The sequence below is a fragment of the Protopterus annectens genome, chromosome 8.part0, assembly GCF_019279795.1.
Source record: "Protopterus annectens isolate FY-2018-M chromosome 8.part0, PAN1.0, whole genome shotgun sequence".
Classification (NCBI taxonomy): Eukaryota; Metazoa; Chordata; order Ceratodontiformes; family Protopteridae; genus Protopterus; species Protopterus annectens.
In genome coordinates this window covers 1637832401-1637852090 of record NC_056741.1, presented here as the reverse complement: position 1 = coordinate 1637852090, position 19690 = coordinate 1637832401, and the positions used below count along the sequence as shown (strand labels likewise).

The window sequence follows — 19690 nt, the reverse complement described above, 5'->3', positions numbered from 1 at the left end:
TACATAACTTCTTAATGTTAAGTTGTCTATCTCGCCTTCATTCTTGCTGGATGGGACCGCGTCCCTAGCACCTTATCCCGGGTGGCCTATCAGAACAGACTCTTGAGAACAGTGGAACCAAAGTTGGCACGGTTTCTGGAGACCATGTCCAATTTGTAATGTGAAATGAAGGTATGAGGAGAAGCCCAGGTGGCTGCTGCACAAATGGAATCTATTGGCAGCCTATCCTGAAAAGCTACGGATGTAGCCAATGCCCTAGTTGAATGAGCTCTAGGTCTTGAAGGTAGTTTTTGATGTCTGAGCTCATAGATGACGGTAATTGTAGAGGTGAGCCATCTAGAGAGAGATACTTTAGAAACAGGAAGGCCCAATTTCCCTTCCGCAGATGACAGAAACAGTTGATCAGATTTCCTGAATTGTTTAGTCCTGTCTAAGTAATATCTAAGTTGGCGATGAACATCCAGAAAATGTAGCTTTTGTTCCGACCTGTTTGAATAGTTAGGGAAAAAGACGGGGAGATCAATAATTTGGTTTAGGTTTGCTTGAGAGGAAACCTTAGGTAAAAAGGATGGATTAGTACAGAGGGATACCCTATCTTTGTGAAACACTAAGAAAGGAGGACGACTGCACAGAGCATGGAGTTCGGATACCCTTCTCGCTGAAGTTATAGCTACCAGAAAAAGTGTCTTCCAAGAAAGCAACTTCAGAGAACATGAAGCCGGTTGAAGGGGAAGGATTAAGGATGCCAGAACCAAGTTCAAATCCCATTGAGGCGGGGATCGTTGATTGGAGGTTTGAGAAGAAATCGCCTTAAAAGGCTTTACAGAGTTTGTGAGCCATGATGCTAGACTCCGAGACACCTACATGAAAATTAGATATGGCAGCCAGTTGAACTCTAATGGTAGATGGAGATGATCCTAAATGAAAGAGCTCTGCTAGAAAGTTTAGAATAGACTGGATAGGTGCAGTAAAGGGATCTATGTTTTTTGATGTTGCCCAAAAAGAGAAGCGTTTCCATTTGCTACTATAAATCTTCCGAGTAGAAGATTTATGAGAGGCTATCAAGATATCTCGGACCGAGCGAGATATTGAGGGAAGCCTGGCTAAGGTCGGAATCGGAGAAACCACGCTGTGAGGTTTAGAGAATGCAGAGTTTGGTGCAGCTGACCCGATTGGTGGGTTAACAGATCTGGTACTGGGTCCAGATGCAAAGGCTGCTCCAAAAGGTAACTATGAAGAAATGGAAACCATATCTGTCGAGGCCAGTAAGGGGCAATGAGGATCATTGTCACTCTCAAAGCGATGGCTTTCTGAATTAGTTGAGATATCAGTGGAAAAGGTGGAAAGGCATATAGAAGTCCCCGGGGCCAATCGTGGACTAGAGCGTCTCTGGTGGGATGGCCTGGTAATGGGAAGAGAGTGAAGAAGTCGTGACACTTGCTGTTTTGGGGAGTAGCAAAAAGATCGCAGCAAGGGTGGCCCCATCTTAGGAATTCTTCTAGAACTGATTTCTTTAGAGACCACTAGTGGGGCATGAGAATTGCCCTGCTCAACTTGTCTGCAATCACGTTGGATTTCCCAGGAATGTGCATTGCTATCAGAAAACGCTGAGAAGAGATCGCCCATTGCCAAAGTCTGAGTGCCTCTCGACATAAGGGGTATGATCTGGTTCCGCCTTGTTTGTTGATGTACAACACTACGGACATGTTGTCCGTCTGAATTGCAATAGTCCCAGTGGGAAGAGAGTCGTGAAGGGCTTGCAACTCTAAAAGCACTGCTCTCATCTCTAAGACATTTATGTGCAAGTGGCACTCGAAAGGTTGCCACGTGCCTTGGACTGTCCTGCCCTGATAATGCCCCCCCCCCACCCGGTCAGGGAGGCGTCTGTTGTCAACGTGGCGACTGGGGGGGGGGGTGAAGGGTCTTCCTTGGAGAACCAGAGGTGATGTGATCCACCAAGACAGTTGATTCTTGCATGATTGAGTTAGCAATATGGTACGGGACATCGGGAGCTGTTGGAAGGACCATTGAGTAAACAGCATCCATTGGAGGATCCTCATGTGGAAGCGAGCTAAGGGGAGAAGGGGAATAGCTGCTGCCATGAGTCCTAACACCTTCAAAACTAGTCTGGCTTTGACTTTGTTGCATTGTAAGAGAAGGGAAACTTGTTTCCGAATGTCTGACACTCTCTGCTCTGTGAGTCTGGCTGAAAGATTGAGTGTGTCTAAGGTGGCGCCTATAAAGGTAATAGATTGACAAGGCGACAAAGCAGATTTTTCGAAATTTATTGAAATGCCTAGAGCTTGGCAAATTTGGATGGTGAAGTCCCTGGATAGAAGAAGCTGATGTCTGGTGGTGGCAGTAAGGAGCCAGTCGTCTAAATATGGAAACACCTGGAATCCTTGACGTCTCAAGTGAACCGCGACCACTGCCATGCATTTGGTAAACACACGGGGGGCTGTAGTGAGACCAAAGGGCAGGGCTCTGAACTGGTAGTGACTGGCTCCCAGCCTGAAGCGGGGAAATCTTCTGGGGCGTCTGTTCATCTTGATGTGGTAGTACGCGTCCTGAAGATCTATCGAGCACATCCAATTGTCCTGACCCAAGAAGGGTAGAATGGACTGTAGCGTGACCATCTGGAATTTTGTTTTCCTGACATACTTGTTTAAGTTGCTGAGATCCAGTATGGGTCTCCAGTCCCCTGTTTTCTTTGGTACCAAAAAGAATTTGGAGTAGATTCCGGATCCTTGCTGGTCTGCTGGGACTGATTAGCTCTTTTTGACAGCAGCTTTGAAATTTCTAATGCTGCTTGTTCCCTTAGACTGGGTGGAACGTCTGGAAGGGATCCTTTGGGTTGGGATGGGATGTAAATAAAGGGAATTTTGTAACCCTCGGATATGATCGACTGTACCCATTTGGCTCGAGTAAGGGAAAGCCAGGCTTTTGGGTACAGGGATAACCTTCCCCCGACTGCCTCCGAAGGTGGACAGCCAGGCAGCCCCTCAGGGATGCTGAAAGGGTTTATCAGAGAACGTTTCTCTGCTACCCTGGTTTTGTGGACCTCCTCTGCCTCTAGGGCGGCGTCTATTATTATTATTCCCCCCTCTAGAGGGGAATCGACCTTGTGCGTCAGATGAGACTCCCTGGGATTGTTTACGGAACCACATCTTTCCTCCCCTCCGACCTTTGGGATAGGGTCTAGAAGGGGTAGAAAAACGGACTCCTACGGCAGAGAGAGTCTTACCTTCTACCTCACACCTGGTCAATGTATCCTTCACCTGTGGACCAAACAAGGATGATCCCATCAAAGGGAGAATTGGTGAAGGACGCCTTGAAAGGGTCCTCAAAGTTGCACAGCCGCATCCAGGCATAACGTCGTAAGGCAACACCTGTGCCTGCGGCTCTACTCGCCCCATCCGCAGCATATGAGATAAGCCGCATGGAGGAGTTAACGATGGAATTCAGGGTTGCCAACTGGGAGTTCATTCTGTCCTGGAACCCCTCAGCTGTAGGATCCTTTTATCACTGCACTCATAGAGTGTAAATCTCTCTGGAGACGAGTGAAGTGGCATCTCTCTGGAGACGAGTGAAGTGGCATAAGTAATTCAGCGACCGCATTGAAAAGGTCGCAGATGAGAACATCCGCTTACCATACCTGTCCATGGTCCTAGATTCCTTATTAGGGGGATGGACAGGAACCGAAGGATCGGCTAACTCCTTCTTAGTGGCTGCAGCCACCACCATGGCATCAACGGGGACACCTTTGGATAAAAAATCTTTATCTCTAGGGGCAGTAATAAACTTAGATGGCCTCCTCGGGGTGGGTTCCACTGAATCAGGAGCCGTCCAGGCCTTCTTTGCCACCACTTCCATAAGGGTGTCAAAGGGAGGGGACACCCAGGAGGTAGAAGGGCGAGAGCCAAACGCCTCAAGATACGCTGACTCATCCTCCGAAGGGTTAAGGGCTGGCCAGTTCCCCCTCTGTTTCAGGATCTCAAGGATGTCAGCACAGGAGACATCCTCAGAGGGGGATCGAGGGGAACCTTCAGATTCCTCTAAGTCAGTGTCAGAGGTGATAGACTCAGGGGAGTTAATGTGCTTCCTCTTGCACTGCCTCTTCCTAGGGGGATCTCCTACCGGGTCAGGAGAGGCCTCGGAAGAGGAGGAAATTCCCAATGGGGAAACTTGAGGAGTTGGCTCTCTGCGGTCTAATGCAAGGGGGTGGGTAGAAATCACCGAGGGGCCGACGGAGCTGACTGTGGGGAAGACCGTGGTTCTAGCACGCTCCGCATGACCTCGAAGGCACCCCCATCAGGCAAGGCCGGTGGTCCCCGCTCCAAAGAGACAAGGACCCCCCGGCACCGACAGCGACGGCTCCGAGGCAGATGTCGGAGCCGAACTCACCAGCGCCGAAGCCCCGAGAGGGAGAGCGGGGTCGGACAAGGGTCCAATGCCACTCGCCCCCTCGGAGCCGACGAGGGAAGCCCGGCGCCGAGATCCCTCCAAGGAGGAGATCGGAGCAGACGGCGGAGCTGAAAGGGAAGGTATTGGATCCGATGCACCGACAGTCATGGCTCCGACGAGCCCTGGCTCCAAACTCAAAGGAGTCGGAGGAGGAATACATTGGGGAACGGAAATAGCCACTGACTGCTGAGTCGGGCTATGCAGCATTTGGGCCAGTGCCTCGGACTTGAGAAGTCTACTCACTACCCTTTGCAAATCGTGGTCAGATAGCCTGGAAGACCGTGAGGAATGTGTTCTATGGTTCCGTTCAGAAAGAAGAGGGGATCCTGGTGCCGAGTGCACGGTGCCGATAGAGGGGGATCTAGATCTCCTCCTAGAAGGTTGCTCCGGTAAAAGTATCGGAGCCAACGGAGTTATATCAACCTCGGCTCCAGCCGGAGCCGAGGTAACAGTATGAGGCTTGGAAACATCGGCTCCGGCCGGAGCCGATGTCGAAGCAGACTTTACATTTCCAGAAGTCGACTCAGAAACCGGAGCCGACTGTTTGGAAGTTTTAGAAGGCTTCCCCGACACAGACTGAGTTGGGGGGCCTTCAGGCTTTAATAAGCCACACAAGATTAATTTATTCTTGCTTTCCTGCAGGACTCTAGGGCTAAAACCATGGCAAACAGCACAAGAGTCCTGCAGGTGCAAAGGTCCCAGGCAATACACACAAGAAGTGAAACCGTCTGTCAGAGACATTTTCTGACAGCACGAGTCACACTTCTTGAAGCCTGAGACCTTAGATTCCTTAGACATAATAAAAGGTCCAAGAAAACACACACAGACACACACACAGGCCTTAATTAAAAATAAAATACCAGTCACACAAGGGGACTAGAAGGGACCTAAGGCCTAAAACTAAAGGGGAATAAAGGAGGGAAAAAAGGGCAACAAAGTTGTTGAACCAGGAAAAAGGGGATTTAAAATTAGAAGTTATGTACCTACCATAACGTTCCATGTTAGTTGTCTTCTCTCGCCTTCTTTCTTGCTGGATGGGTTCGGAGCCGATCCTCGGCTCCGACTCGGCACTTGCTAAGCTCAAGAGTCACTTTTACCAGCTCGAGGCAGCCCCATACCCCATGATGCAAGGCGGTAAATACCCAGATCTCGTTTGGTACCTAGAGGGAAAACTACCTAGCATAAAAACTTTCCACTAAGGAAAGAAGAGCAATTAGCCTAAAAAGGGCTGTAAGGGAAAACCAGATAATTAAAAACTAGAACTAACTGGTGCCCAAGGAAACAAAATCTTCCAGAGACAAGGGAGATCAAGGTCTGTCCAGGCAAGGGGGACAGGAGGGAGGGTCGCAAGAAAGAAGGCGAGAGAAGACAACTAACATGGAACGTTATGGTAGGTACATAACTTCTAAATGTTAAGTTGTCAATCTCACCTTCATTCTTGCTGGATGGGACCGCGTCCCTAGCACCTCTATCCTGGGTGGCTCAATGGAACAGACTCTTGAGAACCGTGGAACCAAAACTGGCTCTATCCCTGGAGGCCAAATCCAATTTGTAATGAGAGACAAAGGTATGAGGAGTGGCCCAAGTGGCTGCTGCACAAATAGTATCTAAGGGTAGCCTAGCCTGAAAGGCTGTAGAAGTGGCTAGGCCTCTAGTGGAATGTGCCTTTGGTTTTGAGCACAGTTGTTTGCCCCTAAGTTGATAAATGTCAGAAATGGTGGAAGATAGCCATCTAGATAAGGTCACTTTGGAAACAGGGAGGCCTTTCTTATTTTCAGCATAAGAGAGAAAAAGCTGATCAGACTTCCTGAATTGCTTTGTTCTGTCCAAATAATATCCGAGTTGGCGGTAAACATCTAGATAATGTCATTTTTGTTCCGATCTGTTGGAATAATTAGGAAAAAATACAGGGAGATCAATGGATTGGTTTAAATTTGTTTTTGAAGCAACCTTGAGCAAAAAGGATGGATTAGTTCTCAAGGATACTCTGTCCTTGTGGAAGACCAAATATGGGGGACGAACAGAGAGGGCATGAAGTTCTAACACTCTCCTAGCCGAGGTAATAGCGACAAGGAAGAGTGTCTTCCATGAAAGAAACTTTAGTGAACATGAAGCAGCTGGCTCGAAAGGAGGAAGAATTAAGGATGTCAGCACTAGATTTAGGTCCCATTGTGGAGGAGGACTCCTGACAGGAGGCTTCAGGAGAAAAATTACTTTCAGAAAAGCTCTACAAAGCTTGTGGGACATAATGTTGTGATCTGCAAACCCGACATGAAAGTTCGAGATTGCAGCCAACTGAACTTTGACCGTGGAAGATGAGGAACCCGAGTGAAAGATTTCCGCTAGAAAATCCAAAACTGCATGAACAGGGGCAGTAAAGGGATCTATGTTCCTTGATTTCGCCCAAAGGGAGAAACGTTTCCACTTGCTAGAGTAAATCCTTCTAGTTGTGGATTTAAGGGAAGCTACTATGATATCCCTAACGGGGTTAGAGATCATAGGAAGCCTGGCTAAGGAAGGAAGTAGAGCAACCAAGCTGTGAGGTTGAGAGAAGGAATGGACCGATGCAGCTGACCCGACTGGTGGATCAGAAGATCTGGCACTGGGTCCAGATGCCACGGCTGCACCAAAAGATGACGATGAAGGAACGGAAACCAAATTTGTCGAGGCCAATACGGGGCAATGAGAATCATTTTGGCTCTCAAAACGGTAGCTTTCTGGAGTACCTGTGGTATCAATGGAAAGGGAGGAAAGGCATAAAGAAGTCCCTGGGGCCAATCTTGGGTAAGAGCGTCTCTGGGGGGATGGCCCGGAAGTGGGAAGAGAGAGAAGAAGACTGGGCATTTGCTGTTTTGGGGAGTAGCAAAAAGATCGCAACATGGGCGGCCCCACTTTTGAAAAATCTCCTCCACTATAGATTGCTTGAGAGACCACTCGTGAGGCATGAGTATAGCTCTGCTCAATCTGTCCGCTAAAATGTTGGTTTTCCCAGGGATATGCGTTGCTACCAGAAACCGATGAGAGGAGATCGCCCATTGCCAAAGTCTGAGAGCCTCTCGACATAAGGGGTAGGACTTGGTTCCGCCCTGCTTGTTGATGTACCATACTACGGAGATGTTGTCCGTGTGAACTGCAATCGTTCCCAAGGGAAGAAAGTCGTTGAGGGCTTGCAACATTAAAAGCACTGCTCTCATCTCTAGGACATTTATGTGCAGGTGGTATTCGAACGGTTGCCACGTCCCATGAACCATCCTGCCCTGATAATGACCCCCCCACCCGATCAGGGAGGCGTCCGTAGTGACTGTGGCTACCGGGGCCTGGGAAACAAAGGGTCTGCCCTGATGGACTTGGGGAGAAGAAATCCACCAGGATAGATGGTTTTTGCAAGATTGTGTCACCAGGATCTGGTGACGCATGGGAAGCTGTTGGAAGGACCATTGGGTGAACAACATCCACTGAAGGAGACGCATGTAAAAACGGGCCAAAGGAAGAAGAGTAATGGCAGCTGCCATGAGGCCCAATACTTTCAGGACCAGTCTGGCTTACACCTTTTTGCTGGCAAGGATGATCCGCACATGGTTTTGGATATCTAGGATTCTCTGGCTTGTGAGGTTTGCTGACATCCGAACAGTGTCTAAATTTGCGCCTATAAAAGTAATAGATTGGCAGGGCAATAAGGAGGATTTTTCGTAGTTGACCGAGATTCCTAACTGAGTGCAGAGATTTAGGGTGTAATCTCTGGCTTGGAGAAGTTGATGCCTGGTGGTGGCTGAGAGGAGCCAGTCGTCGAGATACGGAAACACCTGGAATCCTTGACGTCTCAGGTGAGCCGTGACCACTGCCATGCATTTGGTGAACACCCTGGGAGCTGTAGTGAGACCAAAGGGCAGGGCTTTGAATTAAAAATTACTGGACCCCAGCCGAAAGCGGAGAAACCTTCTGGAGCGTCTGTGGATTTTTATGTGATAGTACGCATCCTGAAGGTCTATTGAGCACATCCAGTTGTCTTTGCCTAAGAAGGGCAAAATCGATTGAAGTGTGACCATCCGAAATCTTGTCTTTTTCACCGACTTGTTGAGTCTGCTGAGGTTCAATATTGGTCTCCAATCTCCCGTCATTTTGGGAACCAAAAAGAACCTTGAGTAGATTCCGGGCTCTGAATGGTCTGTTGGAACTGGCTGAATGGCCCTTTTTTGTAGAAGCTTTGATACTTCTAATTTTGCGATTTCCCTTAGACCGGGTGGAACATCTGGAAGGGAATTTTTGTGAGGGAAGGGACTTTCCTCAAAAGGAATCTTGTAACCCTCGGATATGATCGACTGTACCCATTTGTCTTGCGAAAGGGAAAGCCAGGCTTCTGGGTACAGCGATAATCTTCCCCCGACTGCCTCCAAGGGTGGACAGTCGGGCAACACCTCAGGGATGCTGGAAGGGCTTGTCAGAAAGAGGCTCTCTGCTGCCCTGGTTCTGCGGACCCCCTCTGCCCCTAGGGTGGCGTCTATTGTTATTACCCCCTCTGCCTCTAGGGATAAACTGACCACGTGTGTCCGGCGTGACTCCCTGAGATTTTCGGAACCACATCTTTCCCCCCTTCTGTCCTTTGGGGTAAGGCCTAGAAGGGGTGGAAAAACGGACTCCTACGGCAGAAAGAGTCTTGCCGTCTTGCTAACACCTGGTTAACGTATCCTTCACCCGAGGACCAAACAATGTTGACCCATCGAAGGGAGAGTTTGTGAAGGACGCCTTAAAGGGGTCTGCAAAATTACAGAGCCGCATCCAGGACTGACGTCTAAGAGCCACTCCTGTCCCTGCAGCTCTACTCGCTCCATCTGCTGCATAAGAAATTAGCCGCATGGAGGAGTTGGTTAGGGAGTTAAGGATTCCTAGCTGAGAAGCAATCTTCTCCTGAGCCCCTGCAGTTGAAGGATCCTGTACTACTTCACCTAATTCTTTAAGGATGTCCCTTTGAAGTCTGGTGAAGTGACATAAATAATTCAGCGAACGCATGGCAAAGGTCGCTGAGGAAAACATCCGCTTACCATACCTGTCCATGGTCCTAGAATCCTTGTTAGGAGGATGGACTGGTACGGAAGGATCTGCAAGTTCCTTCTTAGTGGCGGCCGCCACCACCATGGCATCAACAGGGACACCTTTTGTAAGAAATTGTTTCTCGGAAGGGGCCGTAATAAATTTAGAAGGCCTCCTGGGAACTGGTTCCACGGAATCAGGAGATGCCCACGCCTTCAGACACCCAGGAGGTGGAGGGTCTAGGTATACCAACTCATCCTCGGAGGGATTAATGGAGGGCCAGTTTCCCCTCTGTTTTAGGAGTTCTAGGATGTCTGAAAAAGAGACATCCTCAGAGGGGGATCTTGGGGACCCCTCCGACTCATCTAAGTCGGTATCTGAAGTTGTAGACTCAGGGGAGTCTAGGTGCTTCCTCTTACAGGTCCTCTTACGCGGAGGATCTCCTGATGGATCAGGAGAATCCTCGGAAGAGGGGGTTCTTCCCAGTGGGGAAACCTGAGGCGATGGATCTCTCGGTCCGGGAGCAAGAGAGCGGGAAGAGACATCTACAGGCACCATAGAGGGAGGAGCTAAGGGAATAGACTGCTGACTGAGCCCGGGGGCCAGCACACTCCTCATCACCTCAAAGGCTCCCCTCCCAGGGAGATCCGAGAGACCCCACTCTGAAGAAACAGGGGCTCCCGGGCCCACCGAAAGGGAAGGCTCCGAGGCAGATGTCGGAGCCGAGCTCACCAAGGCCGAAACCCCGAGGGGAAGAGCAGGGCCGGACAAGGATCCGATGCCACTCACCCCCTCGGAGCAGACCAGGGAAGCCCGACCACCGGATCCCTCCAAGGAAGGTCTCGAGGAGGAGATAAGAGTAGAAGCTGAAGGAGCAGAAAGGGGTGGTATCTGCCCCGCAGCCGTAGCAGTGACTATTCCAACAGACTCCGGTTCCGAGCTCTGGAGGAGAGTCGAAGGAGGAACTTGAAGAGGGTGTGGACTAGTAGTCGTCTGATGAGACGGACTATGAAGCATTTGGGCAAGTGCCTGTGATTTTAATAATCTGCTTACCACTCTCTCCAAATCATGGTCTGAGAGCCTGGAAGACCTAGATGATCGGCTCCAATGGCTCCGCTCCGAAAGAAGAGGAGAGGTCGGAGCCGAAAGTATAGGCTCCACAGAGGGAGACCTGGACCGCTTCCTCGACGGAACCATCGGAGCCGAAGAACCCTCGGTTCCAGACGGAGCCGACAACTTATCGGCTCCATGCCTGGTCAAAGATGTATCGGCTCTGGCCGGAGCCGATACAGGCAAGGGAATAATGGTATCTGAGCCGGTCGGCGCCGATACCAAAGCCATAGACACATGGTGTTCGGAGCCGGTTGGAGCCGACACCAATGTGGCAGTTAAAGTATCGGCACTAGTCAAAATAAGATCGGCTCCAGCCGGAGCCGATCTCGACTCCAAAGGAGTCGGAGCCAGGGCCGAAGGCTTAGTAGCAGAAGCCTGGGCCTTGGAGGTCTTAGAGGGCTGACCCGAAGCAGACTTGGCCGGGGAGCCCTCTGGTTTAAGTAAGCCCCTTAAGATTAGCTTATTTCTCCTTTCCTGCAGGACTCTCTGGCTGAAGGAGTGACAAATAGCACAGGAGTCCTGCAGGTGGAGAGGTCCCAGACAATAAATACAAGAAGTGTGACCGTCTGTCAGAGACATCTTCTGACAGCACGAGTCACACTTCTTGAAGCCTGAGACCCTCGGTTCTTTGGACATGGTGAGAAGTACACAAACACTCTACTCACACAGTCCCAGACTCAGAAATTTAACTTAAAAAGGGAGAAAACAAACTCACACACACACCCCCTGACAGGAAGGGATGGAGGGGAGTAAAGGCCCAACTAAAATAAAATAACTAGGGAAACAGTAAACTAGGAGTTAGAGACTCTAAAACTATCTAAAAATGACAGTATACTAAAAATCTATGAGAAATATATGGAATGGGGTGAGTAAATTCTGAATAACAAATTACTTACCAAGAGCTGGTAAAAGGAGGACCTCATCAGCGAAGCGGCAAACGAGATCTGGGTATTTACCGCCTTGCATCATGGGATATGGGGCTGCCTCGAGCTGGTAAAAGTGACTCTCGAGCTTAGCAAGTGCCGAGTCAGAGCCGAGGATCGGCTCCGAACCCATCCAGCAAGAATGAAGGTGAGATTGACAACTTAACATCTAAAGGTTTCAGTAAAAAAAGGGTACTAGGGGTCTAAGAATTGAAAATTTAGAATTAAATTCTTCACTAACCTGCCAGAGCCGGTAGAAAAGCACCTCGTCAGCTAAGCGGCAAACGAGATCTGGGTAGTTACCGCCTAGCATTGTGGGACATAGGGGAGCCTTGAGCCGGTGGAATTAGCTCTCGAGCTTTAGTATTGGCCGAGTCGGAGCCGATCCGAACCCATCCAGCAAGAATGAAGGCGAGATACACAACTTAACATGGTCTATTTCTGGAGAACCCCACCGGTGAACTACATGCAGGAACACATCCCTGTGAAACATCCACTTGTGAGAGTGTGTCATAGATATGCGTAATGCGTCTGTCCCCGAGTTCTGAGATGATGGGAGGTACACAGCATGCAGAGTCCCTTATGTACTGAATAGCTGGGTCTATATCATGTTGTCGAACTTTCAACGGAGATCTCCATACAGTGCGGAATGGGAAGATTTCTCTTATTGCACTATAGTGCGATCTCAAATTTGGTATATTTAAAGAGCTGGGGGTGTGTGTGTGTGGGGGGGGGGGGCAGGAGCTTGCCCCCCTGCTTAAACTGCTCAGGTAGGTTTTTTCTTTGGTTTAATTTTTTATTACATTTTCGAACTTAAGTTCGATCATATGGTGTCGACCGTATGACATTCGAACTTTTAAAAGTTTGATTATGTAATATAGACATGAATAGCCATTTCTCAAGCTTTGATGGCCAAGCGACAAAGAAGGGAATATTCTGTGGCCTCCTGCTTGTTTATGTACCAAAGGACTGTGGTACTGTCTGTAAGAATCCTGAGGGGTCCTGGCAAGAAGAGAGGGAAAAAATTCTGCAAAGCTAGAATTACAGCCCTCATTTCCTTGATGTTTATAAGTTCACACTTTTGAGAGGGGTAACCAAAGACCCTGTACTTTCCTGGTAGCAAAGGTTGCTCCTCAAATGAAGTCTGAGGCGTCTCTGAAAAGTTGCTGAGCTGGTTGAGGTACCTGAAGTGGGAGGCCAGGGTTCTGATTGAGTTGCTGCATCCACCAACCTAACTCTGTTTTCAGACAGGGAAGAAGGGGAATCGAGACATCTAAATGATGAGCATGCTGGGACCAAACTGTTTTTAAAAACCACTGGAACTTTCTCATGTGCAGCTTTGTAAAGCACAACATGGGAATAGAGGAGGCCATGAACCCCAAAAGTCTCAAACTCCCTGGCCGTGATGGAAGGAAGGAACAGCAGAGCCTCCATGAATGTCCTGAGACAAACTGCTTTTTCTGCAGGAAGTAAAACCATCATCGTCTGTCTGGAACCTCAAGAATATAAGATCCTGACTTGGTGTCAGGCATGATTTTTTTTTTAAATTTATTGAGAAACCTAGGCCCTGCAGAAAGGGAATAGCTAGGTTCAGATTGAGTTAACAGGTCTGGACTGCTGGCCAGAAAAAGCAGATCGTCCAAGTAAGGGTAAACTTGGTAGTCCTTTTAGCCTTAAATAGGCAATGGCTGGGGCCAGGCATTTTGTGAATACCCTTGGAACAGTGGAAAGACCAAAGGGCAAGGCAGAAAACTGAAAATGCAAAAAACACCACTGAGAAATGCAAAAACTTCCTGAAGTGAGGATGAATAGGGATATGCAGATATGCAGCCTTGAGATCCAGAGAAGCTAAGAAAGCTTGAGGAGGGATCAGGGGAAGGAGAGCTGGCAAGGATAGCATTCTGAAAGAAGGCACCACCAGAAAAGTGTATAACAGGGAAAAATCCAAGATAGGCCTGCAAGGACCATCTTGAAAAGTTGAGCAAGTATCAAGGAAAAAAGATGCAGTTGACTGGAGGGAGGTTGAGGTATCCCCTTAAAGGGAAGGAGAGTCTTCCACAGGATCATAGGAAGCTACTAGGCTATTGGCCCTGAGGCCCTTATAAGCCTAGCCAAGCGTTTAGCCCATGCACAGACAAATCAGCACGGATGTCCCTGTGCAGCAGGGACGTGGGTGGAATACCAAGGAAGTGCTTCCTATTTCCCATCCAGTTATCCAGACTGTGCTTAAAAAAGGGTAAAGAGGTACTCTGCTTGATGTGCAGTGGGAGTCTATTCCATAGATGGGGGAGTCTCTGGGACACAAATCTGTCTCACCAACAAGTCCTACTGATGTCACAGCCCGGTTGAGGCCACGTGTGCGGGTTACTAGAGTGGAGCTTGACTTGCGGTTATGCAGCAGTCCCATCAAGGTGGGGTCTGAGATCGCCTTGTATGCCAGACAGAGGTCACCTCTGAGGAGTCTGTATGAAACAGAGTAGAGGGATAGGGCTTTTAGCCTATTGAGGCCCTGGATTCTCCTGGTGAGGAACCTCTGTGGTCTCTCCAGCTGCTGCATGTACTTTGCGAGATACATGCCGAATGGGGTATTGTACTCAATAATGGGCCTTATAAGGGAAGCATACAATGTTGTTACCTCCTTGTCCCAGGATGAGATACCCTTACTTATGAGGTGGGCCATGTAGAAAGCTTTCCGTACAATGGAAGCAACATGGTGGTCAAAAGTCAGGTTGCTATCAATCTGGGTGCCCAAATCCCTCACGACTGACTGCATGCTTAGGACATTGTTATTAATGCGAAAATTTGCGAGGACATCACTCTCCCCAAAGGGGTGACGATGCATTTTTTTTGTATTCAGCTTGAGGCCATGTTTCTGGCACCAGTCATTTGTTTGAGTGAGACCCTCTTGGAGGATGTCCACATCACTAGGGGAATTGATGACAGCTCCCAGCTTGCAATCATCTGCAAACTTGGTCAGCCACAGCCCACTGGTTTTGGCCTGCACCTCAAAAAAGTATATCCCAAACAACAGAGGTCCCAAGGCCGAACCCTGTGGTACGCTACTAGATACAGGTCCACTGCTTGAGGTGGCTTCTCCTATTTTGACTAGATGGGTCTATCAGTGAGCTAGTTAGCTATCCATCTGGTAACATATGGATTGATGCCTAGTTGAGAGAGTTTATCTATTATGCCCGAGTGGGGAATAGTGTTGAAGCCTATAGCCAGGTCAAGGTAGGAGGTGTTATATAGGTGTCCATGTCATAAAGGATCCCATTTGGATAAATGCAAAGAGACAAAACGGTATGACTTGGAAGAGGGGCCAGAACATCACAGAGGACTTTGCTTGGGCTGAAAGGACTGCTGAGGAGGAGGAACAGCAGCAGAGGTAACAGCCTTAGCCTGTGGAGGTCTCCTGGAAGACTTACGTGGTCTAGTTCCAGAAGGAGTAGAAGTGGAATAGCGAGCAAGTTTCCTGACAAAAGGAGTCTTGGCAGGAAGGTTCCTATGAAATATGGGAACTGGTGAAACAAGCAAGTCTTTCAAATCCAGGAGCTTAACTTTTTCCTGCAATGATTTAAAGAGTTCTGCAACTGCTTTGCCAAAGAGGGAAGAATTATCCAAAGAAACATCAAGCAATTTGTACATGATGTCATCGGGTAGTGCCTGGAGCCGTAACCAGGAATGATTTCTGAGAACAGAAGCAGAAGTTGCTGCTCTGTAAAAGGCTTCTACCGCATCATAACTACACTTTATTGAGTGTCTAGCTACCTGGGAGGAGGCCGACAAGAGAGAAAGAGCCAGTGACTTAGCCTCTAACTCAGGCAATTGGGAGAGAACCTGGGAAGCCTGAGAAAGCAAGGCCAGAGTGTAAGTAGACATGTGGGTCTGGTAAGTAATAGCTCTGATAGCCAAGGCAGAAGAAGTATAGACCTTTTTTCCCAACCTTTCCAAACTTCTATTTTCTTTGTCAAAAGGAAGCAGTTTATTAGAGGGAGATAGTTGTGAAGATTTATCTGAAGTATTGAAACCACAGCTGGGTCAGCTGAGAAACATTTAAAAAGAAACTTGCAATCCCCACGGACCTCATAGAAACAATCAGGTCTTTTAGGGGCAGGGGCTTGAGAGTCAGGGGTTTTAGAAGCTGATTTAAAAGCATCTAAGAAAGCTGGCAGGACTGGAGGTACTGCTGAAGGAGCAGGGGCCTCCAACTGGAGAGGTTCATAGTATCTCTTATGCTCCTGTGAAATCTGAGAAGAATTCCACATAAAGAATTCCCTCATCTTATTAACAATTTCCCCAAAGGAGAGCTCTTCTATGGGAACCCCCCCCCCATTAGACTCTTCTTCTAGGGAAGCATATTCCAGTGGGGAAGAAATCTGGGTGGAGTGTGCCACAGAGTCTTCATCTGAAGAAGACCCCTCAGAATCAGTGTCATGACTTTGAAATTTCACAGCTTGCATTAAAGAAGGCCCCTGAAACCCTGACAGCAGCACAGGAGAGGAGGAGAAGGCCAGGCCAGCAAAAAGCAAAGCCGAAGCTGGAGGCTTCAAAGCCATCAGAATCTTAATAAGACCTTGCAAAAAAAATCCCAATCTGACAAAGGGGTAGAAGGAACGGAGCCATGCCTAGTCTTTTGCTTCTTTTTAACATGCTTGTCTTGTTGGGGAAAAACGGCAGACATAGGCTTTACATCGGACAATTCTTTAGACAAAGGAGATGGAATGGTCCCAGAGTCTTCCACAATAACTATCCGTGGTTCTCCCAAGTCATCCGAACCATACGTCTGCATAGCCTTGCACATGCTAGGATCCTTACTCGTGGCGGATTCCATACTGTACCACTGAGGAAGTGGTCCCCATCTCTTGAAATACCACTGGGTTTTCATCAACCTTAATGGGAACGTCAGAGGGAGTAGGAGCAACTAAAGAGGATTCGGGCCTAGCTTTGCTGACCTTCCACTTTACAAATGGTTCAGAAGCACTTGCTGAAACTTCCACAGCGTCTCTAGCCAGATGTTTGAGTCTCTGGATTTCTAAATAGAGATTTAAGGTTGACAGACGACTACACAATGTTTTAGGAACAAAGGCCAGAAAAATAGAGCAGGAGCGGTGGTCGTGAGCAGACCTAAACAAAATAAGCAAAGCTTGTGACTATCTTTACGTGGAATATGCCTTCCACACTTAAAATTTGCCTCTCCTGAATGACATTAACAAAAGCAAAAAGGCAGTAGCAACAAATTACATCCTCTACAGGGTACTGATCTGAAGATGAAAGACGAAACCAATGGTATCCAATGGTAGACTGAATGTACGAGTCAACCTTTCTGAATAGCGGTGAAAAAAATCTGAAGATTGTATGTGCGGATGCCTCTTTTATGACGGACGTTGACGATGTCTTTGCCTTTGTGCAACAGCCCACGTACAGGCAGTGGCTTTAAGCTTTTGTATACAGGCCAGACGTCAGGTCGATGGGCGCAATACAGCCCATATGTACAGAATACTGCAAAACTGAACAGAAGGACATTGACAGTTGCACGGGGCCAGTTGAAGAAGCGCTCTTCACTGGCAAAAAATGCTCAAGAGATTTGCACTTGTGTGGAATGCACCTAAAAGTTGTGAAAACAGGCTGGTCATAAGGCATTAGGATCTGCTGTTGCAACGGTGATCTATATGCTGATTATCATGGATCGCACACTCTGTAAGTTGGTGATTACTCAGTCTCAATGCTATACTATATCTTGAAAAGAGGAAATGGGCCTGAACTGCTACACGCTGGATGTTTCCAATCCCTTAGTGTTACAGTTATACTTTCCAATAGAGGCTCATCAGTTTTTAACATGAAGGCTGCAATGGAAATAAGAATTTCACATCTCTGTTTAACTCTTATAACTGTGAATTGCTGTTTGGTAGCTTGGATACAGAAAAAATGTTATCAAAAAAGGAAACAGTAGTAAACATCAGTGGCAGGATACATTACCAAAGTCCCAGAACTTCGATTTAAAGTGAAGGATGACTTGTTAAACTTCTGCTCAGATCTGGAGTCTTCTGGCAACTGATCCCCATCTCTATACCAATAATAATTGGGCTGTGGATGACCTTCATTTTCACTACAGTGCAGCTCTGCTGATTTTCCCACTGGCACTGCTTTTGGCACAGAACATCGTGGTTTTACTGGTTTCACTGAAACAAATTTAAACACTCTGAAGATAGAAGCCAAGTGTCATGGGAGTTACATTTCCAGTACTTTCTTAATTTGAAAGTTAAATGCAATTATTAACAGACACCATATCATTAACAACAGAACTTATGTACTTACCAAAAGCAGCTCCTCTGAAAGATCAGATCCATCCCTTGTAACAACAAGACAAAGGCTGGCAGGCATTTAAAAGTTTTTTTTTCAGAATATTTGTGTCTCCCACCCAACACCAAAACATTACTCTCCAGAACAGTAGTATATTACATGAAGCACACAAGAAATAACAGTAAATCTTTAAGAAGTAAATTCCTTCGGTTCAATCCTGGATCAAATCATAACAAGAATAAACACAATAGAAAATAAAACTGAAGAGAACTCAAAGCAGATACAGGATTTACAAGCTAAGGTAAACGCAAATGGAAAAATAATCAATGACTTACAACAAAAAATAACTGACTTAGAAGCTCGAAGTAGGAGAATAAGAAGTTATGTACCTACCATAACGTTCCATGTTAGTTGTCTTCTCTCGCCTTCTTTCTTGCTTGATGGGTTCGGAGCCGATCCCTCGGCTCCGACTCGGCACTTGCTAAGCTCGAGAGTCACTTTTACCAGCTCGAGGCAGCCCCATATCCCATGATGCAAGGCGGTAAGTACCCAGATCTCGTTTGATGACAAAGGGCAATAGCACCAAGCATGAAATACTTCCCAAAGGAAGAAAGAAAACTTACAGATGGAAGAAGGACCAGGTCTGAATGGTCTTCAGCATAACAGTTTCTTATAACAAGGTCTGTCCAGGCCAAGGGGAAGGAGGGAGGGTCGCAAGAAAGAAGGCGAGAAGACAACTAACATGGAACGTTATGGTAGGTACATAACTTCTTAATGTTAAGTTGTCAATCTCGCCTTCATTCTTGCTTGATGGGACCGCGTCCCTAGCACCTCTATCCTGGGTGGCTCAATGGAACAAACTCTTGAGGACTGTAGAGCCAAAACTGGCTCTGTCCCTGGAGGCCAAGTCCAATTTGTAATGGGAAACAAAAGTGTGAGGAGTGGCCCAAGTGGCGCTGCACAAATAGTGTCTAAAGGAAGTCTAGCTTGAAAAGCTGTAGAAGTAGCTAAGCTCCTAGTTGAATGTGCTTTAGGTTTTGAGCACAGCTGTTTTCCCCTGAGCAGATAAATTTCAGAGATGACCGAAGAAAGCCATCTAGACAAAGTCACTTTAGAAACAGGAAGGCCTTTTTATTATCCGCATAGGAAACAAAAAGTTGATCAGATTTTCTAAATTTTTTGTTCTGTCCAAATAATATCTAAGTTGACGGTGGACATCAAGATAATGTAGCTTTTGTTCAGCTCTATCTGAATAGTTAGGGAAAAATACAGGAGATCAATGGATTGATTCAAATTGTTCTTTGAAGCGACCTTAGGCAAAAAGGTTGGGTTAGTTCTCAAAGATACTCTGTCTTTGTGAAAAACCAAATAGGGGGGTCGAACCGAAAGAGCATGAAGTTCAGACACCCTCCTGGCCGATGTAATAGCCACTAGGAATAAAGTTTTCCAAGAAAGATATTTTAGGGAACAAGAAGCAGCTGGCTCGAAGGGGGGAAGAATCAAGGATGTCAGCACTAAATTTAGATCCCACTGAGGAGGAGGATTCCTGATTGGAGGCTTTAGTAGGAAAATTCCTTTCAAGAAGGCCCTGCAGAGCCTATGGGACATAATATTATGATCTGCTATCCCGACATGAAAATTGGAAATAGCAGCCAATTGAACTCTGACTGTGGAAGAAGAGGAGCCTGCATGAAAAATCTCTGCTAAGATGTCCAGAACTGCCTGAACAGGGGCAGTAAAAGGATCAATATTCTTGGCCTTAGCCCAATAAGAGAAACGTTTCCATTTGCTAGTATAAATCCTCCTGGTAGAGGATTTTAGCGAAGCTACTATGATGTCTCTAACTGGGTTAGAGATCAAAG

The 19690-nt window shown here is 47.4% G+C and overlaps 1 protein-coding gene across 1 annotated transcript in view; it reads right to left on the bottom strand.

The window, feature by feature from the left end:
- Positions 1-19690, bottom strand: part of JAM3 (junctional adhesion molecule 3) — a 1464991-nt gene that overhangs the window by 1162986 nt on the left and 282315 nt on the right. Inside the window, exon 4 of the mRNA XM_044079478.1 lies at positions 17505-17707. Within this exon, the coding sequence (XP_043935413.1) occupies positions 17505-17707 (203 nt within the window). The remainder of the gene's footprint in view (positions 1-17504; positions 17708-19690) is intronic.